General features: G+C 45.6%; 1 protein-coding gene across 1 annotated transcript in view; it reads right to left on the reverse strand.

The window, feature by feature from the left end:
* The window catches only part of NOX5 (NADPH oxidase 5), a 50,046-nt gene extending 44,872 nt beyond the window's left edge, over positions 1–5,174 (reverse strand). Inside the window, 1 exon segment of the mRNA XM_060096111.1 lies at positions 4,826–5,174. Coding sequence (XP_059952094.1) covers positions 4,826–5,174 — 349 coding nt within the window.
* Positions 5,175–20,213: the final 15,039 nt, after the last annotated feature.

The following is a 20,213-nucleotide window of genomic DNA, read 5'->3' on the forward strand; positions in this document are numbered from 1 at the left end:
GCTGGCCTTGGATGGAGCTCTGCCCTCCCTGGCAGCCCCCTCACCCTCTCTGAGTTCTCTGTGGGGGGTGAGGGGTGTCTTCCCCAAATACCAAAGCACATGGTTGTGAGGATTCAATGAAACACCACATGAGGAAGCACCTGACCCAGAAGAGACAGTTCATTTTCACTCATTCAGAAGGTCGTTTTGATTATTCTCAACCACCTGCTTTGTTTCCCAAGTCCCAGAAAAAGAATCCTGACTAGTCTTCTTGAAGCAGAAATAGGTGAGTTCATGTGGCCCCAACTGCCTACCCAGGGGTCATGGTCCTGATGCTCCCGCTCACCCCACTGCCCCCAGAATCAGCACTTTGGACTCACCACTTGTTGCCTGAGGCCAGTGTGCTTCCTCTCCCTGTTCCCCACTTTTCTTACCCGTAAAAACGGACTGCTCCTGAAACAGGGAAGAACAAATCTGACTCCATGCTGGGATGGTGCTTTCACTTTAACCTTTGTATTGTATTCCTTCTGCTACAAGTTAATCACTAAAGGGATGTTGCCTAGAGCTTAAAGTATACATAACGGCCCATTCTCCAGGAACCCTGCCTCCCTTGCCTGAGTGTTAAGTTAAAATACCTTTGTTTAGCTCACAGGAACCGCCCCCCCCCCAAGGCCTACCTGTGAATGGCTGCAGGAAGGAAGAAATTAACACATCCCCTCTGGAGTCTGGCCAGAACAAGGAAATATTTCCAACAACCGATCGCCTTCTTTTTACTTTACCTCCTCACCTCCCCCTCTTTGTTCTATAAAAGGAACTAGCATCCAAACCTGGGCAAGATGGTTCTTTGGGACACGAGTCCACCATCTCCTCATCTGCTGGCTTTCTGAATAAAATCGCTGTTCCTTGCCCCAACACCTCGCCTCTCAATTGACTGGCCTGTCGTGCAGCAAGCAGTATGAGCTTGGACTCAGTAACACTCAGACTTACCCCCATGAGGTTGTGTGACTCCACTGAGACACTGCAAGGACACACTCCAGTGGGTCACACTGGATACATGATCTGTGCCCCTTGCCTTCTCCTTCCTGGCGTGGTCTGTTCTCCAGAGAGCATGGGGCAGGGCTTGGAGGCTGGGCAAGAACCTCTCCTCCTCAGCCACCCCACTCCCCTCCCACCCCCTTCTGCATCCTTAGCACAGGAGACCCCCTCACTGCTCCAGCCATCAGAAACATGTGCAGCAAGAGCCAGTTGCCAGTGCCACCACCATTCAGCCCAGGAGACAGGTGACATGTGTGAGACACAGTCCTTTATTAAAAGAGGTCAATGGTGGGAGGGTTGCTACGGGCACCTGGCTGAAGCCAAACCACCTCCCTCCTCCCCACTCTACTTCCACTTTTGAGCCTGGAGAAGTCTAGAGACTTACAGAAATTAGGTCTGGGTACAGCCTTGAAGATGATTTATTCCAGTGGCTTCCAAACACTTTAATTTTCAGTTATGTGGGTAAAATTTTAACTGACTCCCCTCCTTAAAAAATGGGTTATGCAGATTTTTTTCTATGAAAGATCTAGTACAACATTTCCTTTCTAGATGGGGAAACTGAGGCCCATGGAGTGGATGTGGTCTCCTGGCGGTATCTCAGGAGTTGGTGGAGTTGGGACTAGAGCCCTGGTCCCCTAATGCGGCTCTTTCCACCAGCCTCCACACTGAGGGGGTGACTGCAAAACCCAAGGCTGGGCTCTGCATCTCAGACGCAAAGAAGAAGAAGGCAGATGTGGCATAAGTGGAAAAAGAATCCTGGGCCGATCCAGGAACTCTGTAAATTTATGTCCTAATCCAATTTCCTACGAATTGGTTCTTGGAATAAGGCTAGTAGCTATAATGCAGACTTTCTGTTGGAGAAAATTAAAATATTATTTTTGCCTTTTGTTTTTGAGAAGTGCCAAGAACCATCAGGCTTTGGGAGTCCCAGAGTAAGGAAATGTGAGCCTTGAACAATCAGGCCTTGGAGGATGTCTGTGAATCATGTTCCCACTGTGAGTCGTGGCCTGAGACCTTCCCCAAAGCAAACTTGCCTGGCCTTTCCTGCTTTCTCCACCTTGCCTTGCCTTTCTTTTTTCCCCAGTCTTTTAACCCTGTCTAGTTTGCACCCACAGAAATCACAGCATGAATGGTAAGGTCTTACTTTAGGGCAGCAGTCCCGGCCTGTTCCCAGGACACTGGTTCCACAGGAGAAGTGCAGTATCTGGCAATTCGGTCCACATCGGCGTATTACAGGCTCCATCTGGACTGAACATGTCCTGGCCAGCTGACAAGACAGCATCGCCTCTCTCCAGGCTCTAAGTTCACCGGAACATATGCCTTCAGTCCTGGAGATAGAGAGGGGTCGGGGCCATGGCAGCATGGAATAGTTCAGAAAATCTCTGGTCAGAGTCAGGTCCCTGGTTTTAGCACCAAGCATATGATAGCTCGCCTTCTCATTTCTTCACCTGGTGAACTCCTACCCAACCTTCAAGGGCCACCACAAAAATTCCCTTCCCCAGCCCACTCCTCCCCAAGAGAGCTAATTTAGTTCTCTCCTCTAGTTCTCACTGCATTTTACTTTTATTCTATCAACACACACTTGAATTGAAGCAGAAGAACCTATTGGGAATTTAATGTATCACAATAGTTTATTAAGAAATTAATTTATGTCATTTATTGCCCTTGTTGACTCACCAGAAGAGAACAAAAGCTGTCTTGACATGAGCCCCACTCACTGGAAGGTAGCTCGATTTTCTTCTTGTGGTCAATAAGGGTTCTCCAGCCCCTTAAGAAGCAATAAACAATTCTCCCTGTTTCTGGGTCTGAGAGAGGAAGTTGAATGGGCTGGGAGGGGACCCTGGTGTGAGAATGGGCTGCCTCCAAGACAACCAGAGGCTAAACCAGACTCTGTGTTTAGAAACCAGTAGAGGCAGTTAAACCAGATTATCCCAGCGGGGAGAAGAATGGGTCTTGGTGCTCCGAGGTAGAGGTAAAGATGTTTTTAGGTAAAGAACATTTGTCTTTAGAAAGCGTACACCATGCAGTGCAGACCACTGAACGCAGTGTCTTCCTGAAATCACACAGCCAACTCATCACACGCTAGCACTGATAGAGACATCTTTTTTTAACATCCGGTACCCAGGGTGGTGTGGAGGTTCCAAGCCCCCTGCTCACAGGGCTGGGAGGGCCAGGCCTGCATCTTGTGTCACCAGGAGCAACAGCTACCATGGCAACTAGAGGCTGCACAACCCCCTTTTTAGATTGCTAAGTCCCTAGAGGGCCTTTTGCAAACCCAAGGGAGAGGAGAAAGCAAGGATATGGCGATATGAAGATACAAATATACAGGATACGTTCCTCCTTGCTTAAGGAGGGTCCAAAATGATTCCATTTCCTTTTAATAAAAGCAAGTCACGCACGCAGTGAAAACTGAAATAGCACGAGAGTAGACAAGGAGACGAGCATCCCTCCCTCCTCAGCCGCTGGTCTCACTTTCCACAGGTGATACCATTAGTGGTGTTTGTTTGTGTATGTACACATGACATCTGATTACAGAGCTTCCACACACACACACACACACACACACACACACACACAAGTCAGAATGTACCGTTCTGTCCTTTGCCTTCCGTCGTCTGCTTTGAAGGTTGTTCTACGTCAGCTAACTCAGTGCGACCTCATTCTTTTTAATGGCTGAAACCACCCCATTTCTGGTCCCCTTTCAATGGATTCAATGTGACTTAGACACCCTCAGGAGTGTGACATTAACTGCACCCAAATGCCATGGTATTATTTCATTCCTATACTTATATAGGCATTTACTATTCCTCGTATTGCCAAGATTTGTATCTGAATCTCTCTCCCTCCGAAGAGGTGAGCCCCCTAAAAGCAAGGTCTGAGATGGAAAGTAGTTTAGCAGTGGCCTAGGAGTGGGGGGGTGGGGTGTTCACAACTATGAAGGGGACACAGAGGGAGCTCCTTTGCAGTGACAGAAAAGCTCCATGTCGCGATTGTATGATGGGCACACAAATCTATACCTGTGATAGCAGTACATAGAACTATGCACACACACACACACACACACACACACACATACCCCTGTACACACATTAATTAGTACATGTAAACACTGTGTGCTTGTACCAATGTCAGTTTCCTGGTTTTAATATTACACTGTAATTTTATTCCAGATGTTGCCACTGGGGAAAACTGTGTGAAGAGCACTTGGAACCTTTCTGTACCATATTTACAACTTCTTGTGACTCTATAATTATTTCAAGGTGAAAAGCTAAAAGGTCGGAGTCTGTGGCATCCTGGTATTCTGTTCCCAGGCTCTGGTGCAAGCCCTGGCACAGAGAGGTGCTGGGTAAATATAAGCTAAAGGAGTGGAGAGTCCCTCCTTTCTAGGCCTCAGTTTCCCATCTGTACAATGAGGCCTGTGGACTAAACAGTCTTCACATTTCCAGTCCCCACATTCTGTTCTGTGCAGCGGCATGTGGTCCTGCCTGTGAAACCAGTCAGCTGACTCTCTGAGCACTGACCCCTCACACTCTCCCTGCTCTCCCTCCCACCCCACAGGCCCCATAGGCGGATACCCAACATGTCTCCAGCAGAATATAATAGTAGTGTGACAAAATTAGTAGTCAAACTAAAATCGAAGGTGTAGCACTTTTTGAAAACTGATCTTTCTGCATACCTCTGACGCGAGCAGTGGAAGAATGTGTCAGATGTGTGTAACTAAGCCTGGTTTGCCCTATAGGCTGAAAGCACACGGCCAAGTAAAAGAATTGTGTGATAATTAAGTCTGGGGTCTCTGGACGCCAAGGCTCACCTTCCTCCAAACGAGGCTGCCTTTCCATTACCTCTGTCGACCAAGCCCTGGACTTGCTGGGATTTGAAGGAGACACTGGCTTGTCATGGACAGTGTTGATGCTGCATCCAGAGCACCTTTCATCATTGCTGGGCCCCTGTCCACCTCCCACAGCAGCACTCCCACCTCTTCTGGGGGAGCTGCCCTTGGCTGCTGGAGTGAAGAATGCAGGGCGTGCCTGGAAGTAGGCATCCTCCTCCTCTCCCAGCGGGTGGTGGGCCACAGCATGGAAGCCCAACTCAGCTTGGGACATCTGAGGTGTTCTTCCCACTCCAGACTTCCCTGCGGGATCGGCAGAAGCTGCCCTCATAGGCCTTTGTCTGTCCAGACTTTGTCCTGCTTCCCCATCCCCTTACCTATGTCCCCTAAGAGCTTAATAAATGGCTTGCTACAAATTCATGCCTCACTATCTGCTTCAGGGCAACCCATTTGAGCAATGCTATCCCTCAACAGTTCTAGCCATTGAGAATTTTCTCAATGCCACTCCTAAAGGAAGGGAGTTTGCCCTTCCCAGACTGAGGCTCAGTGAGTAAAAGATGGTTAGAGGAGCAGAGAGCTAGGCCTAAAGAGGAAGAAGAAGTAGTTTCTCCATCAAAGCTAACATCAGCTACAAGTTTAACTTGCTATTGACAAACCACGACCCAGAAAGATGTCTAGGACCCTCCAGAAGAGCTGGGTAGAGGAGCCTCGGTTTGCCTCTCTTGGCCAGTCTGGCCTCTACATGAAGCTGGCCTGTTGACCTTTGCCCCCCACTCTGTTTCATCTTCCACTCCCCTCCCTGCCGCCCCCCAGCTTTAGGCACCAGGGCTCTCTCCAGACTATACTATTTAAATAGTGCTATTAAGGTAAGAATACATATAATGAACTACAATTATTTCAAATGTGCAATTTGATATGCTTTGACATATGTAGAGATCCATGAAACTGTCACCACAATGAAGACAGTGAACCTATCCATCACCCCCAAAAGTGCCCACTGGCTTTGAATCTTGAGTCAGTGTCAGAAAGACCCAGCAGGCTGGCGGCAGGAAGAGAGCCTGAAGGGGTTAGTGCACCACGGCTAGCCCGGAGGGAGTCCGGGGAAAGGGTCTGGAGCTGCTGAAGAGGCAAGAGACTTTTTTCACTTTTGTTTCCTGGTGTGCGAGGAGAGGGCATTAAGAGGGCTGCTTAGGGAAGCGCCGGAGACAGGCGCGAGCCGCGGGTAAGGCGTGGACCTCGGAGACGGGCGTGGGCCGCCGCCGCCGCCCACCGCCCGCCGCGGCCCGCCGCGGGCCGCCGCCCGCCGCCGCCGCGGCCCGCCGCCGCCCCCGCGGCCCGCCCCCGCCGCCGCCTGCCGCCGCCCGCCGCCGCCGCAGCCGCGGGGCCTGTGTGCGAGCGCGGGTCACTGTCCGCCCCGCCTTCCGGGGGACCTGTGCACCCCGCCACTGCCGGGGTCCCGAGACCCGGGGACGGCTTTCCCGGGAAAGCGCACGGAGCGCCACGGGCTGCTGCAACGTCACGCCGGCCTCTGCCGCCGCAGGCCCGCCCCACACTGCGCGCCCCTCCCTCCCCTCTGCCTGAGTGAGCCAGAGCCCCCGAATCAGCGGCTCCTTTAAACCCGTCCTGTCTGAGCGAAGAACGGACGCCCTCCGGCGACCTACGCACAGAGGCGGGGCCAGGTCCAAGGCTGAGACCCGGGAGCTGTGAGAGCAGAGTCAGGGAAATCTCTCTGTGCAGCCTCGGAGGTAGCGGATTAAAGCTCCACGGTCCATTTGATGTGCCCTGCGTCTGTGGAGTACATGAATGGACAGCGAATCATCCCAAATTGAGGAAGTGGACTTTGAGGACAGGATTTAAGACTTTCCCCCCTTTTCCTCTTTTTACAACGAATTATTCCAAAGTAAGGAGGTGGACTTAGAGAGCAAGATTTCAGACTTCTTGCCCTTTTCCTCTTTTTACAACGAATTATCCCAAATTGAGGAGGTGGGCTTGGAGAGCAAGATTTTTGATTTTTCCCCCTGCTCTCTTTTTGTGAATGTGTATGTGTAATCTTCTGTGTAAGATTCTCTCTGTATAGCTTTGCTTCCACCATATGTCCCAGGGTTCTATCGGTCTGTTTTTTTTTTTTTCCAATAATTACTTTCTAATTTTAATAACGCTACTATATTTCATACTTTATTCTATTTTACTTTACCTGCTCTTTCTTTTTTTCCTACCTTCCCTTCCTCCCTCCCTCCCTCCGCTCTTCCTTTCCTTCTTTCTTTTTCTTTCCTCCCTCCCTCCCACCCTTCTTCTTTCCACTTTCTTTTTCTTTCCTTCCTCCCTCCCTCCCTCCTGTCTTTCTTTCTTTCTTTCCTTCCTCCCTCCCTCCCTTCTTCCATTCACTCTTCCTTTTGCTTTCATTGCTCCCTCCCTCCCTCCTTTCTTTCCTTCTTTCTTTCCATCCTTCCTCACTCCCTCCCTCCATTCTTTCTTTCTTCCTTCCTTCCTTCCTTTCTTCCCTTCTTCCTTTCTTTCCCTCTCTCTTTCTTTCTTCTACTAATTCTTTCTTTCTGCTTTTTCTCCCTGTTATTCTGAGCCGGGTGGATGAAAGGCTCTTGGTGCTGCAGCCAGGAGCCAGTGCTGTGCCTCTGAAGTGGGAGAGCCAACTCCAGGACCCGGGTCCACAAGAGACCTCCCAGCTCCACATAATATCAAGCAGCGAAAATCTCCCAGAGATCTCCATCCCAACACCAGCACCCAGCTTCAGTCAACGACCAGCAAGCTACAGTGCTGGTCACCCTATGCCAAGCAACTAGCAAGGCAGGAACACAACCCCACCAATTAGCAGAGAAGCTACCTAAAAACATAATAAGGCCATAGGCACCCCAAAACACACCACCAGACGTGGACCTGTCCACCAGAAAGACAAGATCGAGCCTCAACCAACAGAACACAGGCATTAGTCCCCCCCACCAGGAAGCCTACACAACCTACTGAAACAACCTTAGCCACTGGGGTCAGACACGAAAAACAACGGGAACTACGAATCTGCAGCCTGCAAAAAGGAGACCCCAAACACAGTAACATAAGCAAAATGAGAAGACAGAAAAACACACAGCAGGTGAAGGAGCAAGATAAAAACCTACCAGGCCTAACAAATGAAGAGGTAATAGGCAGTCTACCTGAAAAAGAATTCAGAATAATGATGGTAAAGATGATCCAAAATCTTGGAAATAGAATAGACAAAATGCAAGAAACAGTTAACAAGGACCTAGAAGAACTAAAGATGAATCAAGCATCGATTAAAAACACAATACATGAAATAAAAATACTCTAGATGGGATCAATAGCAGAATAACTGAGGCAGAAGAACGGATAAGTGAGGTGGAAGATAAAATAGTGGAAATAACTGATGCAGAGCAAAATAAAGAAAAAAGAATGAAAAGAACAGAGGACAGTCTCAGAGACCTCTGGGACAACATTAAACGCACCAACATTCGAATTATAGGGGTTCCAGAAGAAGAAGAGAAAAAGAAAGGGACTGAGAAAATATTTGAAGAGATTATAGTTGAAAACTTCCCCAATATGGGAAAGGAAATAGTTAATCAACTCCAGGAGGCACAGAGAGTCCCATACAGAATAAATCCAAGGAGAAATACACCAAGACACATATTAATCAAACTGTCAAAAATTAAACACAAGGAAATCATATTAAAAGCAGCAAGGGAAAAACAACAAATAACACACAAGGGAATCCCCATCAGGTTAACAGCTGATCTCTCAGCAGAAACTCTACAAGCCAGAAGGGAGTGGCAGGACATAATTAAAGTGATGAAGGAGAGAAACCTGCAGCCAAGATTACTCTACCCAGCAAGAATCTCATTCAGATTTGATGGAGAAATTAAAACCTTTACAGACAAGCAAAAGCTGAGAGAGTTCAGCACCACCAAACCAGCTTTACAACAAATGCTAAAGGAACTTCTCTAGGCAAGAAACACAAGAGAAGGAATATACCTACAATAACGAACCCAAAGCAATTAAGGAAATGGGAATAGGAACATACATATCAATAATTACCTTAAATGTAAATGGACTAAATGCTCCCACCAAAAGACACAGAGTGGCTGAATGGATACAACAACAAGACCCATATATATGCTGTCTACAAGAGACCCACTTCAGACCTAAAGACACATACAGATTGAAAGTAAGGGGATGGAAAAAGATATTCCATGCAAATGGAAATCAAAAGAAAGCTGGAGTAGCAATTCTTATATCAGACAAAATAGACTTTAAAATAAAGACTATTAGAAGAGACAAAGAAGGACACTACATAATGATCAAGGGATCGATCCAAGAAGAAGATATAACAATTGTAAATATTTATGCACCCAACATAGGAGCACCTCAATACATAAGGCAAATACTAACAGCCATAAAAGGGGAAATCGACAGTTACACAATCATAGTAGGGGACTTTAACACCCCACTTTCACCAATGGACAGATCGTCCAAAATGAAAATAAATAAGGAAACACAAGCTTTAAATGATACATTAAACAAGATGGACTTAGTTGATATTTATAGGACATTTCATCCAAAAACAACAGAATACACATTTTTCTCAAGTGCTCATGGAACATTCTCCAGGATAGATCATATCTTGGGTCACAAATCAAGCCTTGGTAAATTTAAGAAAATTGAAATTGTATCAAGTATCTTTTCCGACCACAATGCTATGAGACTAGACATCAATTACAGGAAAAGATCTGTAAAAAATACAAACACATGGAGGCTAAACAATACACTACTCAATAACGAAGTGATCACTGAAGAAATCAAAGAGGAAATTAAAAAATACCTAGAAACAAATGACAATGGAGACACGACAACCCAAAACCTATGGGATGCAGCAAAAGCAGTTCTAAGGGGGAAGTTTATAGCAATACAATCCCACCTTAAGAAACAGGAAACATTTCGAGTAAACAACCTGACCCTGCACCTAAAGCAATTAGAGAAAGAAGAACAAAAAACCCCCAAAGCTAGCAGAAGGAAAGAAATCATAAAGATCAGATCAGAAATAAATGAAAAAGAAATGAAGGAAACGATAGCAAAGATCAACCAAACTAAAAGCTGGTTCTTTGAGAAGATAAACAAAATTGACAAACCATTAGCCAGACTCATCAAGAAAAGAAGGGAGAAGACTCAAATCAATAGAATTAGAAATGAAAAAGGAGAAGTAACAACTGACACTGCAGAAATACAAAAGATCATGAGAGATTACTACAAGCAACTCTATGCCAATAAAATGGACAACCTGGAAGAAATGGACAAATTCTTAGAAATGCACAACCTGCCAAGACTGACTCAGGAAGAAATAGAAAATATGAATAGACCAATCACAAGCACTGAAATTGAAACTGTGATTAAAAATCTTCCATCAAACAAAAGCCCAGGACCAGATGGCTTCACAGGCGAATTCTATCAAACATTTAGAGAAGAGCTAACACCCATCCTTCTCAAACTCTTCCAAACAATTTCAGAGGAAGGAACACTCCCAAACTCATTCTACGAGGCCACCATCACCTTGATACCAAAACCAGACAAGGATGTCACAAAGAAAGAAAACTACAGGCCAATATCACTGATGAACATAGATGCAAAAATCCTCAACAAAATACTAGCAAACAGAATCCAACAGCACATTAAAAGGATCATACACCATGATCAAGTGGGGTTTATTCCAGGAATGCAAGGATTCTTCAATATACGCAAATCAATCAACGTGATACACCATATTAACAAACTGAAGGAGAAAAACCATATGATCATCTCAATAGATGCAGAGAAAGCTTTTGACAAAATTCAACACCCATTTATGATAAAAACCCTGCAGAAAGTAGGCATAGAGGGATCTTTCCTCAACATAATAAAGGCCATATATGACAAACCCACAGCCAACATTGTCCTCAATGGTGAAAAACTGAAACCATTTCCACTAAGATCAGGAACAAGACAAGGCTGCCCACTCTCACCACTCTTATTCAACCTAGTTTTGGAAGTTTTAGCCACAGCAATCAGAGAAGAAAAGGAAATAAAAGGAATCCAAATCGGAAAAGAAGAAGTAAAGCTGTCACTGTTTGCAGATGACATGATACTATACATAGAGAATCCTAAAGATGCTACCGAAAAACTACTAGAGCTAATCAATGAATTTGGTAAAGTAGCAGGTTACAAAATTAATGTACAGAAATCTCTGGCATTCCTGTACACTAATGATGAAAAATCTGAAAATGAAATCAAGAAAACACTCCCATTTACCATTGCAACAAAAAGAATAAAATATCTAGGAATAAACCTACCTAAGGAGACAAAAGACCTGTATGCAGAAAATTATAAGACACTGATGAAAGAAATTAAAGATGATACAAATAGATGGAGAGATATACCATGCTCCTGGATTGGAAGAATCAATATTGTGAAAATGACTCTACTACCCAAAGCAATCTACAGATTCAATGCAATCCCTATCAAACTACCACTGGCATTTTTCACAGAACTAGAACAAAAAATTTCACAATTTGTTTGGAAAAACAAAAGACCCCGAATAGCCAAAGCAATCTTGAGAACGAAAAAAGGAGCTGGAGGAATCAGGCTCCCTGACTTCAGACTATACTACAAAGCTACAGTAATTAAGACAGTGTGGTACTGGCATAAAAACAGAAAGATAGATCAGTGGATCAGGATAGAAAGCCCAGAGATAAACCCACGCACATATGGCCAACTTATCTTTGATAAAGGAGGCAGGAATGTACAGTGGAGAAAGGACAGCCTCTTCAATAAGTGGTGCTGGGAAAACTGGACAGGGACATGTAAAAGTATGAGATTAGATCATTCCCTAACACCATACACAAAAATAAGCTCAAAATGGATTAAAGACCTAAATGTAAGGCCAGAAACTATCAAACTCTTAGAGGAAAACACAGGCAGAACACTCTATGACATAAATCACAGCAAGATCCTTTTGGACCCACCTCCTAGAGAAATGGAAATAAAAACAAAGATAAACACATGGGACCTAATGAAACTTCAAAGCTTTTGCACAGCAAAGGAAACCATAAACAAGACCAAAAGACAACCCTCAGAATGGGAGAAAATATTTGCAAATGAAGCAACTGACAAAGGATTAATCTCCAAAATTTATAAACAGCTCATGCAGCTCAATAGCAAAAAAACAAACAACCCAATCCAAAAATGGGCAGAAGACTTAAATAGGCATTTCTCCAAAGAAGATATACAGACTGCCAACAAACACATGAAAGAATGCTCAACATCATTAATCATTAGAGAAATGCAAATCAAAACTACAATGAGATATCATCTCACACCAGTCAGAATGGCCATCATCAAAAAATCTAGAAACAATAAATGCTGGAGAGGGTGTGGAGAAAAGGGAACACTCTTGCACTGCTGGTGGGAATGTGAATTGGTACAGCCACTATGGAGAACAGTATGGAGGTTCCTTAAAAAACTACAAATAGAACTACCATATGACCCAGCAATCCCACTACTAGGCATATACCCTGAGAAAACCATAATTCAAAAAGAGACATGTACCAAAATGTTCATTGCAGCTCTATTCACAATAGCCCAGAGCTGGAAACAACCTAAGTGTCCATCATCGGATGAATGGATAAAGAAGATGTGGCACATATATACAATGGAATATTACTCAGCCATAAAAAGAAACGAAACTGAGCTATTTGTAATGAGGTGGATAGACCTAGAGTCTGTCATACAGAGTGAAGTAAGTCAGAAAGAGAAAGACAAATACCGTATGCTAACACATATATATGGAATATAAGAAAAAAAATGTCATGAAGAACCAAGGGGTAAAACGGGAATAAAGACACAGACCTACTTGAGAATGGACTTGAGGATATGGGGAGGGGGAAGGGTAAGCTGTGACAAAGCGAAAGAGAGGCATGGACATATATACACTACCAAACGTAGGGTAGATAGATAGTGGGAAGCAGCCGCAGAGCACAGGGAGATCAGCTCGGTGCTTTGTGACTGCCTGGAGGGGAGGGATGGGGAGGGTGGGAGGGAGGGAGATGCATGAGGGAGGGTATGTGGGAACAGATGTATATGTATGACTGATTTACTTTGTTATAAAGCAGAAACTAATTTAAAAAAATAGAAAAAAAATGACAAGAGATAAAAAAAAAAAAAAGAAAAGAAAAGAAAGACCCAGCAACGTGAGAGTATCAACAGTGAGAGTCCAGGGATGGGGTGCCAGGTTGCATCCTGATCACACTGTTCCTGAAGGTGAATTTGCTATGTTCCTAGCCACTAGTTTCCTCTTGGTGTGTAATGATTCTTACGCTGGCTTTCTAAGTTCTCTATCAATTCTGTTAATGTACCAGTAGTCTTCTAATCAGTGTTGCTTAAGTTACCCAGAGCTGGTGTCTGTTGCTCATAACCTAAAACCTTGACTGACAGATGGTGGGGGTAGAGGGTGATTGTAAACAGATCACTGGACAGAGAGTTCTAGGCAGGGGCTTCCCCAGGGCCCTTCAAATCCATCAAGACAGGTTGCTTCAGAAGGTTGCCTCCCACCTAGGGTCCAGCTCCTCCGTGAGCCCTTTATAGCTCTCAGGTGGGGCTGCTTAGGACCAGGACCAGAGACACAGCTCAGCTCTCCCACCTGACCTCTGCCCTCACATGGGAGCTTATGGAGACACCAGACTGCCCTGTCCCTGCCTGCTAATGTAATAATAATAATAAGGCATCTACTCAATAATAATTGAGGCAGATCAGAGTGGAGGTTGGGAGTGCAGCCTTTCAGATTGGCAAGCCTAAATTCCTAACCCTGCCTCTGTTATTTTAATTGTGTGTACTCAGGTCTCTGTTTCCTCATCTGCAAAATATAATAGCACCCACCTCACAGACTGTGCTGAGATTTAATGAGATGATCCATGTACAGTGAGTGCTCAGGTGTGTGCCTGACTATGATAAAGCTACCCGATATTTATTTTGTCAGGTAGGGTAAGATATGCAGACATAGAGACAACTGTCACAAAGGAAGAAGAGTGTTATACTCACAGATCCCTAGAAACAGGAGGCACCCCACGCCTCACAGGGCCACATGGGGTAACACCAGGGCCAGTCAGGACAGAGAGAGCAGAGGAAATTGGGCAAGAGCCTTTATTGCAGTTTCCATGGGAAGGATGGGTGAGGCAGGGTAAGCAGGCTTAGGACTGGCCAGTTTGAATAATTCTAGCAGGCTCTGGGGCACAGGGGCTGTCCCTAGCTATCTGGTACTTGCTCCTGGAATGATTAGGGCAGGGGGACAGATACAGCAATCCCTCAGCCACCAAAGGGCTACATGAGGACATCTGTGAGGCCAGCGAGGCTGTTAGGGCTGAAAGTCATCGCCCAAGAGACTCAGCTCCCTTTGTGGATCTGGAAGTCCAGTGGGGGCCATGGTCTGGACACAGGAGCAGCAAGGGTCAAGGACCTTCGGGGATGTGCAGGAGTTGGGGAGAGGCTGGCCGCATGTGCGTGCATATGCGTGTACGCATTGAGTGGTGGCAGGGGAGCAAGGGGCCTTGGAAGCAGATACATTAAATCGAGGACGCATTTCCAAATCCTTCCCCCACCGTGTTCTCCTGAAGAAAAGGTCTGATTTGTACATTCTGCAGGACCCCATAGATGGGCATCATTGGTCAACAGCAAACTTACCTGATAATGGGCTGTATCATTATTTTCTGGGGTTTCTCTTGTCTTGATGGAGCCTTGCCACCTTAGCTTAAACAGACATGCTCTTTCTCTGTTCTCTCCGTGTATGAGTCTCACTTCCCCACATCATCAGGCAGGTTGCTGAGGGCCAGCAAGGGCTTGCCTGGGCTTGCCTCTTGTCATCATTCACCTGGACAGGGACAGAGCTTTCAGGCTCAGGCAAAACCACTGTTCATACCCTCATCAGTTGAGAAAAATCAAGGGAGCCTTGAAAAATCAAGGGGCCTCAAATCCAAATCGGAAGTGAAAGGACCCCCTTTTGTCCTCTTGAGGCTGGACTGTCCCAGACACAGGGAGACCGGGACTTTCTCTGTTTAGCACTGAATGGCCTGTGCCCCGCAAAACTCCTGGACCCAGGCTAGCTGGGACAGTTGGTCCCCCTACTTGGACATTAGTTATCCTTGCCCTTCAAGCCTTTGCCCAGGACTTCTGAGGGCAACTGGCAGGGAACTGATCCTCCTGTGGGACCTGCTGTGTCTATACCGAGGTGTCCCAGGCACAAGTCCCACTCACAGCTCCCTGCCTGTTAGCTCTTGGCACCAGCAGCAGGTTCAGTTCCTCAGAACTCTGGGTTAGATCCCATCAGCTGGAGTGACTCAGAGGGCCACCAAGGGACCAGAAGATCATGCTGATGGAATGACATGAGGTCAGTAAGGAAACAGATTGAATGAGGTTCTGTTGAAAGGTGAGATCTTGGCTTGGGACAAGCAATGTGACAGGATGCTCCGGGAGACAGGAGGCTTGCATATGTGTGATGAAGACAGGAACAGACGACCTCCCCCACATGGCTAAGAGCTTATCAGACAGCTGCATGCTCAGGCAGTGGTCCATGAGCCAGGACTGCCAAATAAGACTTACCAGCAGACACAGTGCACTGCTAAAGTAAGATGGAAATGCTGTAAAGACTCTGGTTTCTGTAGAAAAATTAAAATGTCAGCTAAGAATTTGAAAGCAAGGGGGCAAAGATAAGGAAGATGGGTCTGAAAGAATTCAGAAGCAAGTCAGGAAAGCCCAGCCTGGTTTGAGCTGAACGAACAGAGGCGTAGGAGGAGAGAACAATGAGAAGGTAAGGCCCTGGGTCCTGGGAGAGGGACGTCTCCACCGAGGGGAGGGGCAACTCACTGAGAACCAAACGCCCACCTGGCCAAGGCCTAGCCCCAGTACAGAGCTTTCCAGTTAGAAGAAGCCTCCACAAGCATGTGGTCATTTGATTTGACCTTCACAGTGACCCTGTGATGTAGGAAGGCAGTGGTCACCCCACTTTATGGGTGACATCAAGATAAACACTCCCATAGCCGCAGTGATGAGCCTCATGAGACTTCAAATGCAGACGGAAAAGTTTGGAGAGATCACCGCCCACCTTGGCCACCAGTGTGTCAGCTCACATCTTCCGTTACACTGTGACGGTGGCTGGTCCAAGCTGCCTGGGTTTTCCATCCTCGTCTGCAAAATCTTCAAAAATCCACCCTACACTGTCCCTGATCCCTAAAGCAAAAAAAAAAAAAAAAAAAAAAAATCACTGAAGCATGTATAGCTCAGGTTCATGGAAGAACTGGGAACAGTTGGAACAAAATGAAAAGCAAGAGGTTCATTTCAGCCAAAAAAATCATTAAGGGCTTGGAAGCAAGCAGAGGACATGCTCTCGGCCTTTGTGTCAACAGATTTCTACAGATTGACTGGACACCGGCTACGAGCCAGACACTGGTCAGACACAGAACTGAGTAAGACACACATCATAACTGTGAGAATCTTCCTATCCAGAAGGGAGCAGACACAAAATGGACGAAGAGCAATCATCGTGGCTAAGATTATAGCTATTATCTGCTGAGCGTGAGCCCATGCCGGGTCAACACTTGGTGTTATCTCATTTAACTGCCACCACAAAGTGGTGGGACAGCACTGTGATCAGTTGAAACTGCATGTGAGGCACTGGGCCGGGGCAACAGTGAGCAGGTGATAAATACTAGCTACAGTTTAAAATAACTAATATTCCTGTTTTAGAGAAGAGAGAAATGAAGCTTAAAGGGGTTAAAATGATAGGCCCAGGATCCCACGCTCTGTACTGTTTGATTCCAAAGTCTCTTAATCTTGATACCATTGATACCAGTGGTTCTTTTTTTTTTAACTTTTTATTTTATATTGGAGTATAGTTGATTAACAATGTTGTGATAGTTTCAGGTATACAGCAAAGTGATTCAGTTACACATATATATGTATCTATTCTTTTTCAAATTCTTTACCCATTTAGGTTGTTACATAATATTGCGCAGAGTTCCCTGTGCTATACAGTAGGTCCTTGTTGGTTATCCATATTAAATACAGCAGTGTGTACATGTCAATGTCAAACTCCTGACACCAGTTGTTCTTAAATTTGTTTGTTAAAAATACTGTTTCTTGGGCTTCCCTGGTGGTGCAGTGGTTGAGAGTCCACCTGCCGATGCAGGGGACACAGGTTCGTGCCCCGGTCCGGGAAGATCCCACATGCCGCGGAGTGGCTGGGCCCGTGAGCCACGGCCGCTGAGCCTGCGTGTCTGGAGCCTGTGCTCCGCAGCGGGAGAGGCCACAGCAGTGAGAGGCCCGCGTACCATAAAAAAAAAAAAAAAAAAAAAAAATACTGTTTCTTGGCCTTCCTGTTGGAGGTTTAGATTTTGTCGGTTTGATGAGGGCAGGGTGGTCATGATGACAAGAAGAGGTATAACTGGTGTTTAAGAGCCAGGGCCTTGGTCTGAGAACCAACTCTGCTTCTTACTAGCCTTGTGACCTTGCTTAATCTCACCAAGACAGTTTCTTGGTCTGTAAAATGGGGTAGTAATTGTTATTCATTATGCTAATATCCCCTAAAGGCAGTTTAATAAAATGGTTGAGAGCATGAACTCCAGAGTCAAACTGCCCAAATTCAAATCTGGCTCCACCACTTACCAGCTCTATGACCTTGTGCTTTTCTGTGCCTCAGTTTCTTCATCTATAAGATGACAGTGATACTAGTATCTCCCTCAAAGGGCTGTTAGATTTTAAAGTGTTCATTCTCGTAAAGTTTAGAACAGGGCCTGGTGAGCAGTAAGGGCTCAATCAGTGTCAGCTGCTGTTATCATTAATATTATTATTACCATATCACCATCCTGGCAAGAGGACAAGAGGCTTTAACTAAGGCAGTGGTAGTAGGACTAGATAAGAAGGAACATGGGCACAGAATTCAAAAGATGAGCTCTGAGGAGAAGCAAGAATAAGAAAAGAAGAATGTGCTGACCTTCGTCCCCAAACTGGTGGTGAGGGCAGTGGGTGGACTTGGGGCAGTCCTGGTCGTGCCACTGGCTTTCAGGGTGACCCTGAGCAAGGCCTCCCCTCTTGTGACCTCTGTCTCATCATCTGTAAAGTGAGGGGCTGGGGTCAGCCTAGCTCGTAGATCTCCTCCAATTTTAACACACTGAGAGTCTAGGAAATTTCACAGTTTAAAACATTTTAATGTTTTTTAAAAATGATCTTGTGTGCTGGTGGGTTAGGGCATCCTCCTGTGTTCACAAGTTGTAATATTTTAGGCTTTCTGAAGGCCCCGTTGATTTTCAACACCACACGGGAACAGATCTATGAAACCTGGGCAGGGGAGGCTCTTTTGTGACTGAAAGTGAAGCCCAAAGGCTACTGGTTGACACATCCTCCAGACCCTATCTTGGTGACCCAGACCAGAAAACTCACCTGACAACCCCTGCCTCCTTCAAGAAATGTCAGTGACTGCTGGGAAGTTTGTAAGAAGTTTGGCCCTATCCCCATCTCCTGCCACCTACATAGGGACAAAGTACCCAGGATTGAGGAAGCCCAGTCAATGGAACTGGCCACCGGGGTTAGTTGCCTGCTCAGCTCACTCTTGCAGAGCTGAATATGGATGTAAGGAACCCCAACCCACTCTAGTAGAGACAAATCCAGAAGCCTGCCTCCAGACTCCTAGTCATTCGTGCAAAGCAACAACACAGAGATGTCCAGAGCAGCCGAGGTATTTGGCAGTTAACTCTGCCTTTGCTCCTGAGTGGGCTAATTTAGTATTAGTTTTCCCGCCGATGTTGAAATGGTAAAGTTGCTCACCCCTGCTATAGTTAGTGATGCAAATGGAAGACCAGGCCCTTCCCATGACTCATGGAACACGCTCCACAGAGAAGGAAAATTCTCTTTCCATAGTGGGAGAGGTACTCTGCCTAAAAGAATTATATTAAAAACCCAAAACCCCCCAAAATCTACAGAGCCAAAGCTACTGCCAGTTCTTTGTGCTGCTAAACACAGACCCTGAGGAGACTGACAAATATTTATCAGGGTCTCTTTATGCACTTTGACCTGTGAAGGACTCAGAGTTTGATGTAGAATTGGGTTGGAGAGCTGGAAGGTGCTGGAATTTTGGGTTGAAGTAGGCAGCTAAAAACAAAAGAGTTGTGGAGTAGATGTGGAGGATCCAAGATGATGGTGGCAAGCTGGCCAAAGAAGAGAAGTTTCTAAGTATGTTGGGGAATTTAGAAAATCACACACATACTCAGAAAAGACCTGAGAAGATCCTAAACCTCCACTTCTGGCTAATCTCTAGACTTGGTACAAGCAAGAAGCGAAGGCTAAGGCTAAACAGCTTGCCCCAGCACAGAGCTAATCTGTGAAGACTAGTAGAGGTGGTTTGCTTGTTTGTTTGTTTTTAGCTCCTAACATTCAAGGAAATCTCTGTCAAAACACTAGCTAACCATAAGCTAAAGGAATGTAGACTTCAACAACAAAACATGGCAAGGAATATAATCTTTGAAAAAATAATTTGGAAAAGTCACTAAACCATATGTGACTGAAGCTTCAAAGAGACAATCCAAAATGGCAAATCCTGGGGAAGAGGAGATTTAATTTCCAAAGTTTCCACATTGTAATATTCAAATGTTCAGTTTTCAACAAAAGTCACAAGACACACAAAGAAGCAGTAAATCCAGGCATTGGACAAAAAGACATAGACTTTATATCAATTATCTTTAATATGATCAGAGAGCTAAAGGAAACCATGGTCAAAGAACTAAAAGAAAGTAGGAAAATAAAGAACAAAATGGAATACCAAAGAAGAGATACAAATTATGAAAAGGAACCAAATAGAAATTCTGGAGCTGAAAGGTACGATACTTAAATGAGAAATTCACTAGAGAGGTTCAACAGATCTGAACAGGCAGAAGAATTAATGAACCTGAAGATAAGATTATTAAAATTATAAAGTCTGAAGAACAGAAATAAAAAGTATAAAGGAGGGCCTCCCTGGTGGCGCAAGTGGTTGAGAGTCCGCCTGCCGATGCAGGGGATACGGGTTCGTGCCCCGGTCTGGGAGGATCCCATATGCCGCGGAGCGGCTGGGCCCGTGAGCCATGGCCGCTGAGCCTGTGCGTCCGGAGCCTGCGCATCCGGAGCCTGTGCTCCGCAACGGGGGAGGCCACAACAGTGAGAGGCCCGCATACCGCAAAAAAAAAAAAAAAAAAAAAAAAAAAAAAAAAGTATAAAGGAAAGTGAACAAAGCCTAATGGACCCATGGGACACCATCAAATGTACCAACACACACATTTTGGGAGTCCTAGTAGGATGTGAG

The sequence above is a fragment of the Mesoplodon densirostris genome, chromosome 4 (assembly GCF_025265405.1).
Source record: "Mesoplodon densirostris isolate mMesDen1 chromosome 4, mMesDen1 primary haplotype, whole genome shotgun sequence".
Classification (NCBI taxonomy): Eukaryota; Metazoa; Chordata; class Mammalia; order Artiodactyla; family Ziphiidae; genus Mesoplodon; species Mesoplodon densirostris.